At 39.6% G+C, this 10,000-nt stretch overlaps 1 protein-coding gene across 2 annotated transcripts; it reads right to left on the reverse strand.

The window, feature by feature from the left end:
- Positions 1–121: 121 nt before the first annotated feature.
- prlhr2a (prolactin releasing hormone receptor 2a) lies at positions 122–7,928 on the reverse strand. Of its 2 annotated transcripts, none has more exons than XM_077522209.1 (3): positions 7,785–7,928; positions 3,833–4,193; positions 122–1,590 (listed from the first exon to the last, which is right to left on the reverse strand). In XM_077522209.1, exons 2-3 carry the CDS (start codon positions 4,177–4,179, stop codon positions 954–956), a joined length of 984 nt encoding a protein of 327 aa, XP_077378335.1. In that variant the 5' UTR covers positions 4,180–4,193; positions 7,785–7,928; the 3' UTR covers positions 122–953. The 2 variants fall into 2 exon arrangements, with proteins under 2 accessions (XP_077378335.1, XP_077378334.1); XM_077522208.1 differs by having other exon boundaries at positions 3,734–4,193.
- Positions 7,929–10,000: the final 2,072 nt, after the last annotated feature.

Below are 10,000 nucleotides of genomic sequence, written 5' to 3' on the forward strand. Positions count from 1 at the left end.
TATATATATATATATATATATATATATATATATATATATATATATATATATATATATATATATATATATATATATATATATATATTAGTAATCATTAGTTAATTAAATTACACTGGCGCCTTACACGAACGATGCTGACGTATGAGCCAGCATCTCTGCTACAAATGCCCGAAGGAGAAGAATTTCGCGAACGTAGTTAGCCTCTAGTGGCAGTGCAGCTAGTGTCTGATCCAATAGATGGACTGCTGCTTACCTTTCACAGCTGGGTCCAGCAGGTGGTCGTCTTGAGTCCCGTGCTTTGGGCTCCCGCCACTTGTGTCCCCCTGTATTGCCCTCGTTAGCTTTTGCTAGCTTCTCCTGCTATAGCCACTCTTTGTTAGCCGCTCCAGGGAGTTCATGCTAGCCACTGTTACTCACTTCTCCCTTTAGCTCCTGCTTGCTCCAAATAATAATTGTCAGTAGTAATTAGTGGTATACTTGTGAAGTGTGATTGCTTCCAACAATTAAATTCTATTAGTTTGTCACTAGAGGGCACTAAATACAACACACTGCTATACCTGTATTATATATTAGCTCCGCTCACAAAACTAGCAAGTTATTCATCCTAACCACCAAATTACTCAATAGAAACAAACTGAATGACAGGTGATAATCCACAAAGTCAGTACAGTTTTTGGACAGCAGTGTATAATGAATTGAGGGCTCACAAAAATGGACAGAAGTCTTGTTTTCAAACTGTGTCTGCATTGTTTAATTTTATTTTAAGTGTGTGCATACTACTTATGTGGGACCGAAATGCCAATATAACAAATCCTTGAGCAAATTAAACGCTGTATAACCTCTTCGGAAACCAATGGTCCACTAGGTGGCACAAATCACTAGTTGGATTCACAATCTGTTTGGAAAAGTGATTTTTCTTAACTCCCTTACTTGAATACTTTATCAAGTGTCTTTCACAGCACGACACTGGCAGTGGCGCCATTGTTGGCAGCAATGCCAATACGCCGGTGGCATACCATCATTTTGCGGAGCTCGGCACGGAAGCGGTCATGGAGCCAAGCGTAGAGGAACGGGTTACAGCAAGATGAGCTCATGGCGCACAGGTGACAGAGCAACTGAATGAGCAGGAAGTAACGCTTATCAATCAGACCGATGTCAATGTCACGCAACACGTTAAACACGTTGATGGGCATCCAGCATATGCCAAAAGCGGCCACCACTAAGCTCACCAGGCGGAAGGTCTTGCGTTTGCGCAGGCGCTGGGCCTCGGCCTGGCTCTGAGTGTGATAACCTGGAACGACGCAGTTCTTCAGTTTGACAGTGATGCACAGGTACGAGATGCTGAGGGCGGACAGGGGCAGCACGTAGGTGATGAAGAGCGTGCCGTACGCGTAGGCAAGACGCTCGCCCTCCTGACCCATCCAAAATTCCTCGCAGATGGTGAAGCCCTCGTTTTGGAACTCTACGTGGTAGGTGTGAGCCACAGCGGGAGCCACCAGAGCACAGGACAGCAGCCAGATAGCTGATAGCAAGTAGGTGCATGCCAAAATTGAGATGCGCTTCTTCAAAGGGTGAACTGTGGCATAGTACCTGTCAGGATGAGAAAAAAAATAAAGTCAATACAGAATAGAAAAGAATAGACTGGAAAATAGTGTTACGCCGTCCTATTTTTTTCCCCCCGAACTAGGACTACTAATAGAAAAGTAGACCTAAAGTGGGACTTTTTATTATTGAACGGTGCTTTAGTGCCATCTTGTGGCACGTTATAACATGACAGGTCCTGACTGAGACAAGTTTTGTTTATGGACGTGTTAAAGGGAAAGTCAAGTCAAAAGTTTTCTTATGAGGCTCCACTTGTCTAAATATGATTTTCTGATTAATATTGCATTTGGAGAATATAAATCAAGCATACAAATCCACTTGGGGCGGCCATTTTGTCACTTGCTGTCGTCTATTGACATCACAAGTGTCTGATTCTACATTCGAGGAAGGTGGGAAGTCAGAATTTTCTGACTTCGTACCACCAAGTGTGCCCATTTGAACTTGGAGATCCAAGTTGTGACTTCACCGACCGGCTTCAATCTGTCACTCAACAATGGCGACACCCATGGAGACACAGACCGTAAATGGCAAAACAATTTACATGATTATACACATATTTAATTATTTATTTAATTTAGGTATGTATTTGAAATAATTAAGTAACCACGTCCACATAATACAACGCGATTTGGACTGATAACAGTTGCTGTCAAAGAAGACGGAGAGGAAACGACGTACTCAGATAGCCACACGTGGAACTTTGTTTACATTGATTGAACCAATGATATACGAGATTTTTATCACAATCACAGACTAGTGACAGACGTGGGGTGGGGCTGATTTTGGGTCACATAAACTCAACTGAGGCTCATTTTCTTTAAAAAGGAGGACAAACCAGCGTACGTCCTGCTTAGCCTAGGAAGTGGTAGATTTTATGAGTGAGGCATTGCCGGATGTACATGTGTGCTGGGTGCATTTTATTTTTGATATGAATCAAATCATTTGTAAGCTATTTTTAATGTAGTCTAAAATTTTAAGTTTTAAATTGTAGTAAGCAGTTTTGGGATCATATTTTTATTATTTGTTTGTATATTTCTGTTGTAAAATATTTATATAGGCAATTATAACCATTTTAGGGGCTTCAATGAGTTGCTGATTTTTTCGTGTATTTATTTATTTTGAATTCACGGCAGGATTCGATGATTCGAGAGATTACAATAGTACAGTGATTGGCAACTATCTATGTCAGTGATGTATAGTGAAAATTTAATGCTCTTCCATATGAAACGAAAGCTACACATTAATCTGTTTTTCTACTTTTGTTGTTGACACTTTTGTTTGGTGACGTACAATTAAATTTTTTGTCCTATACAATGTATGGCTTGGGTTGGGTGACACTGCAACGGAAGCCAGTGATGGCTATTTGATACATCCCAACATATAACCATCCAGATGTACTGACCACTAGCGCACCATGTTAGCTAATATTTAGTGTCTATTTTGTCTACTCTATTTATTGACTATATAGCAGTCAACATAAGGACCAAACTATAGATCTACCGCCTGCCATCACTCATTCCATCGATGTATCTCTCCCACGAGCTTTCACTCGCATTCTCTCAGCTGTTTGCAAATTCACATCACATTCCACTCAACTCAGACGCTGTTGTCAAGGTCAAGTGATACTGAAGATAGGTGTCAAGCACACAGAAAGAAAAGTACTTAAATTGCCCCCTCAGGGAATGTTTTCTACTGTTTTTTTTCTTTTTCTCATGGATGTGCAATGCTATCCAAAGCATCCATTTGTTCACCTTCTACCACTTGTCCTGTCCAAGATCACAGATGAGCTGCAGTTTGTCCCTGCTGACCACACTGCTGTACTGGTTGCCTGTTAGTCACAATTTGAGTGTTTTTTTTCTCCATCCAACATGAAACTGTTTATTTGTTTGCAGCCCTAAAAACATTTTTCACAGCTAAAACCGCCACTGCAATTTTCATCAATCCCCTCTGCCAGGTAATAACATTCATTTTGTGTGAAATTATGAGCCCAGGTCTCCCACTATTTACTTGACTGAAACACAATAATTTGGTGTCTCCAAGCTGAGAGACTCTCATCTTCCCTGCGCGTTTTCTCATCTGATGACGGATGCTTGTGGTGCATGTAAACCCACCTTTTCACAGCGTGACTCACCTATCCACCCCGATGGCTGTGAGAGTGAAAACCGACACGTACACAGTCACGGGCTGGATGAGATAGACCAGGTAGCACATGAAGCGGCCAAACACCCACCCGTGTGGGTTGAGGGCATAGGCCAACGTGAAGGGGACGCACGTGGCGCACATGAGCATGTCGGAGAAGGCCAGGTTCCCGATGAAGAAGTTGGTGACATTGTGCATCTTGCGAGTGCAGCAGATGACATACAGCAGCAGGTAGTTGCCGATGACGCCCACCAGGGCCACCAGAGTGTAGCAGGGAATGATGAGCAGCTTGAAGGACTGCAGCAGCTCCACACCCTCAAATTGAGGTTTACGGTCTGAGGAGACATTCTGGAGGGCCACCTCGAAGATCCCACCCGTGTCGTTTGACTGATGGGTCACGGGCGAAGGTGATGTGACATTTGGATCCTCCATCCCCATCAGCAGATGTCACCCTGGGAGTTAGCGCATGGTTACTACAGTATATGTTTACAGTATCTCACAAAAGTTAGTACACCCCTCACATTTATGAAGATATTTCATTCTATATTTTCATGGGACAAGACTGAAGAAGTCAGTGTACAGCTTATTAAAACCGTGTATTGTTCCCTCAAAATAACTCCAAATACTGCCACTCACAGCTAAACCCATGGCAACAAAAGTGAGCACACCCCTAAGTGAAAATGTCCAAGTTGAGCACAATTAGTGTGTATGGATCCTCTACTTAGGTTAATTTTACCCAATTTTGGCTGAAAAATTGGGTCATTTTGACAAAATGATCCATCCATCCATCCATCCATCCATCCATTTTCTTGACCGCTTATTCCTCACAAGGCTGGCACCTATCTCAGCTGGCTCTGGACAGTAGGCGGGGTACACCCTGGACTGGTTGCCAGCCAATCGCAGGGCACACAGAGACGAACAACCTTCCACACTCACAAGCACACCTAGGGACAATTTGAAGCGCTCAATCAACCTGCCATGCATGTTTTTGGAATGTGGGAGGAGACCGGAGTACCCGGAGAAGACCCACGCGGGCACGGGGAGAACATGCAAACTCCACCCAGGAAGGCCGGAGCCTGGACTCGAACCGGAGTCCTCAGAACTGTGAGGCGGACCTGCTAACCACTATATATATATATATATATATACATATATATATATATATATATATATATATATATATATATATATATATATATATATATATATATATATATATATATATATATATATATATATATATATATAAAATTTAAATAAAAAAAATCGGGTGAGATCCTTGTTTTGCAACCAAAAAAAAACAAAAACAAAAAAAGTGGGTCTTTTTGTGTAAAACAGCCCATAAAGTTGGGTTAAAAAAACAACAACTCTACTTTTGGTTTATTTGACCAAACGTTTGGTCAAAATTTGGACAAATATGACCCAACTTTCTGGGTTGTTTTGCAACAACAAAAAAATTGGGTCTTTTTGTGTAAAACAGCCCATATATAAAGTTGGGTCAAATTCTCTACTTGGGGTTAATTTGACCCAACTTTGGGTAAAAAATTGGCTAATTTTGTATAAATGTGACCCAACTTTATGGGTTGTTTTGCAACCAAGTAAACAAAAATGTGGGTCTTTTCGTGTAAAACAGCCCATAAAGTTAGGATTAAAAACAAAAAACAAAACAAAACAAAAAAAAATACTCTGCTTGGGTTTATTTGACCCAACTTTTGGTCAAAATTTGGGTAATGCCGACCCATTTGACCCAAAATTCTGGGTTGTTTTGCAAAAAAAAAAAAAAGTTTTTATTTTTGTGTGTGTAAAACAGCATGTACATAAAGTTTTCTCTACTTGGGTTAATTTGACCCAACTTTGGGTAAAAAATTGGCTAATTTTGTATAAATTTGACCCAGCTTTCTGATTTGTTTTTGAAAAAAAAAAAAAAAAAAACACCCCACAAAAAAGGGTCTTTTTATATAAAAGCACCCATAAAGTTGTGTCAGATTATCTCCTTGGGTCAATTAGATTCAAATTTGGGGAAAGAAATTGGGTCATTTTGTATAAAACAACCCATCAGTTGTGTCAGATCCTCAACTTGGGTTAATTTGACCCAACTTTAGATCAAAATTGGGCCATTTTGCGTGTGTGCATGCGTGTGTGTGTGTTTTTTTTATTTTATTTTTTTATTTTATTATTATTTTTTTTAACAACATAAAATTGGGCCAGATCCTCCAGTTGGGTCAATTTGACCAATTTTATGTTTTTTTTGTTTTTTTTTAAGTCAGAATGACCCAAATTAGGTCAAAGTGATCCATAAAGTGGATAGGTCAATTTTTGATCCATAATTGGGTTACTTTTAACCCAAATGTTTTCAGAATGTAAAGATGCTGAAATGTGATGGACTGGCCAAGCATTGTCTTCAGACCTAAACCCTATTGAACATCTCTGAGGCATCTTCAAATGGAAGGTGGAGGAGCGTAAGTTCTCCAATATCTACCAGCTCCGTGATGTTGTCATGAAGGAGTGGAAGAGGATTCCAGCGGCAACCTGTGAATCAATGATGAAGTCCATGCCCAAGAGACTTAAGGCAGCGCTGGAAAATAATACATTTTGTTGCCAGGGGCTATTAATTGCTGTATAATTGAGTGATTTTGATGGAACAATAAATTCACACTTATATAAGGTATACATTGATTTGTTTTCAATGTGTGAAAATGTCATTTCTTCAGTATTGTCCCATGAAAAGATATAATTAAATGCCTGCAGAAATGTGAGATACTGTAGATGTAAATGTACAAGCAAACATAACTCTATAAATGCTACAGAAATGACGTGAAGTGGAAATGACAAGGATTGACATTAAGCATGGTCTTGTTACTGTTCAAATATGTCTCCCTTTGCTGCGAGCAGTGTCTGATTGGACGCTCATTAGTGCTCTGATCCCTCAAGATAGCATATGTGGCAACATTGCGCCATTGTTGCCTGTGTGAGTAACACGCTGGAAAGCAATTATGCTTTCAGCATTTTAATTCATTTTAATTCTTTTCAGTCACATTATATATATCCATCCATTCATTTTTCTATACCTTGCTTGTAGTGTTGTAACGATTTATAAACACAATCTATGTATATTATTGTTTGTTTTATTATGTAATATTGTTTATATTGTATATATTGTTTATATATGTTTTATATTGTTTATATTCCTATGATCAAACTACCTTGGCCATTGTATGGCAAGTTTGCCTTCCGAATCGATCTAAAACTGTTTTAAAAGGTAATCAATCTATTGTATTGATACTTATTATAGTTATACATTGCCTGTCCTGCTTGACAACCATTCGTGAATGCTCCACACAGGAAGGTCCCAGCCAAGATTAGACATGGGAAGTTGAATGTTGGCTTTTAATTAAGAATTTAATTGGGATAAATATATTTTAGCATAATACTGACTTAACCTACCAGATGCAATTGAATTGAAATGCACCGTACATTACTCCATCACATGCACAGAGGATTTTGAGATTACAGAGGTTGTTTGTTTGTTTGTTTGTTTGTTTGTTTGTTGGTTGGTTTGTTTAAGGGAGCAAGGTAAACATTTGGAATATTTTTGGATTTTGCATAGAAGTCAGCTTATAACATCCATCCATTTTCTCAACCACTTACTCCTCACAAAGGTCACGGCTTTTAAAACAAAACATTTATATTTATGTTTGAATATGATGTCTTTCCATTTTACATTTTGGAAAATAGAATAATATGAATAAATAAAATAATGAAACTAATAAAAATAATTCAGTGATTGTTATTATCATTAACATGAACTTCCACTTGTTTGAATGGATTATGTCCCTTACTAATTTCGTTACATTTTTGTCAAGCAACTCCGACATATGAGAACGAATGGGAGTGTAAATACTGTTTAGTAGTATGAATGTAGAAAAAAAAAAAAAAAGGAAAATACACAGAGATGGAGAGAAGTACTTTCCATGACTGTCTCGAGGAATACTCACACATTTTATAGACTTAAAGCCAAATTGTTATAACATGTCCGAACCTACCTTCTGTTGGTGGCCGAGTGCGGAACATCAAGGTCCGCGGTCATAAGAATCAGAGCGAGGATCGAGGCGGTGGTGCGTTTGGAGAGCCAGCGTGGAGCGCGCGCGCGCCTCTCGCACACTTCTCACACTGATCGGTGCAGCCTCGTGCAAACTGAGCCGAGGCACACTCTGTCCCTTTGAAATTTCATTTGGTTTACGTCCGAATGGTGACCGTCGCCTGTGACGTCACGGTTGTTTTATTCCAGCAGTTGGAATTAATCTTTAAAGAACGCATGTGTTTTCATCATACACTGAGACAAAAAAAAAATACTCCAGAAAATCTGTCGAAATGTGTTTATGATATTGGACTTTGTGGACAGCGTGTTCTGTACTTCTATTTAACTGTCAAAAGGGGACACTGTTCTGCCTTCAGACTGGACAATATCAAGAATCAATTAGACTAGAAAACACGAAATTCTCTTCAGTTAGATTCAGCTAAATGCTGTTCAATTTATCAAACATCAAATGACAACAAATTATAAAGTCGCCTCAAACAAGTTTTTATTATTTTTTAGGTTGTATTTAGAATATATGAAGATTTCATCATACCAAGATTTTTTTGGATACTTTTCAATTTTATGCAAGTAAAGTGTTTTGTGCAAGGCCTGATTTGTGAGGCACTACTTCTTGAGAATAGTAAAATTTCAAAGGATGCGTGTTTATGGTAGCCCATTTTTTTCACTCATAAACTGTCATTATGTTTTTTTTTTCATCAGGAAAATAGCATACATTTTCAATTTCATTTGTTTAGGAGAAATCACTACATAATTACCTACCTAAAATCTGACCATTCGTAATTCCAATTCGACTTGGCAATGGCAACCCTCATGGAAACACATACCGTGAATGGCAAAACACAATTTACAAGATATAAACATAACTTTACATAACACAATGTGACTTGTACAGTCTGCGTGAAGATATGCTGTTAATCTCCTTGAATGAAGTTATTTGGGGACGGCAGTGGCATGCTGTCATAATAAGCTATTAATGCGATGCATGCCCAAGCCCTTCAAAATAAAATCATTGAAAATGTTTATCTGTCAGTGTCCTCTAAAATACAATACCGTAGTTCTACTGTTTTGGTCTTAAATTCATGTATATTTTATCCTGTTTTCCTCGCGGGCAGCAGGGAAGCCAACAGCTTGTTTCGTGCACGCACAATGAGAAATTTAGAAAGTTTTGTGAGCATGCGCATAAACTTGGCTTGTTCTGCAGTAAACAGTCACTGGTTCAGTTCAAGTTCATCGCCGAATCCCAATGAGTGTCATTTTCCCGGAGAACTTTTGAGGAAAAGAATAATTCAAGTGGTCGTTCTACTCCTGAAGTACGTAGTCATCACGAAAACAGGGAAGAATTTCGTCCGTCACTTTTCAAGCCAGGACGTAAATGGCTCGCTGGCTGTCCAGAGTTGAGCAAACTGTTGATTGTTGGTTGAAGTCGCTTGTGGCTCCGCTGAGTTTGGAAAGTGATCTAATTTCCGCACAAGTGTTAGTAGTTAACAGGAAATGCTTTAATTATAGCTCAGAAACAGTACAAACCAGCACAAGCGGTAACATCATTAAAGGGATCGTTCGGCTTTTTTAACATGAATCTCAATTTCATCCTCACCTCCCGTGTGTGCGATCAGCACTGACTTACCCCTGACAGCGTTCGGTGACACGAGTCCTGGTCCGGCGTTGGACGAGAGGAAGATAGTTCAGCAAGCTGGCTGGGGTCTCGGAAATAAAGCGTTTTTCTTCTAAAAACTATTTGTATTCAAAAGCGTGATACATTTCCATCACAATACTCCTTTTCTGAAAAAAGTTAAGACGCCATTACCGCCAGCCACTACTTTTCTGTTCGTTCGTATCACTGCGCGGCGCCCTGTAGAGCGCTAACCGACGCACTGCAACCAGCTAGCTGATACTTCCGCCTGAAGTTGTTTGCCTTTTCGGCGGAAGTATCAGCTAGCTGGCTGCAGTGCGTCGGTTAGCGCTCTACAGGGCGACGCGCAGTGATACGAACGGACAGAAAAGTAGTGGCTGGCGGTAATGGCGTCTGACTTTATTCAGGAAAGAGTATTGTGATGGAAATGTGTCACGCTTTTGAAAACAAATAGTTTTTTAGAAGAAAAACGCTTTATTTCCGACACCCCAGCCAGCTTGCTTGACTATTTTCCTCTCGTCCAACACCGG

This window comes from Festucalex cinctus, chromosome 5 (genome assembly GCF_051991245.1).
Source record: "Festucalex cinctus isolate MCC-2025b chromosome 5, RoL_Fcin_1.0, whole genome shotgun sequence".
In the NCBI taxonomy this organism is placed as follows: domain Eukaryota; kingdom Metazoa; phylum Chordata; class Actinopteri; order Syngnathiformes; family Syngnathidae; genus Festucalex; species Festucalex cinctus.

Bases quoted from the DNA above. Each gene is read 5' to 3' on its own strand.
- prlhr2a (XM_077522208.1), bottom strand. From the start codon at position 4,179: ATGGGGATGGAGGATCCAAATGTCACATCACCTTCGCCCGTGACCCAT. The intron at 1,591-3,733 runs GTGAGTCACGCT...TCATCCTGACAG, and splicing joins ACAGCCATCGGGGTGGATAG to GTACTATGCCACAGTTCACC.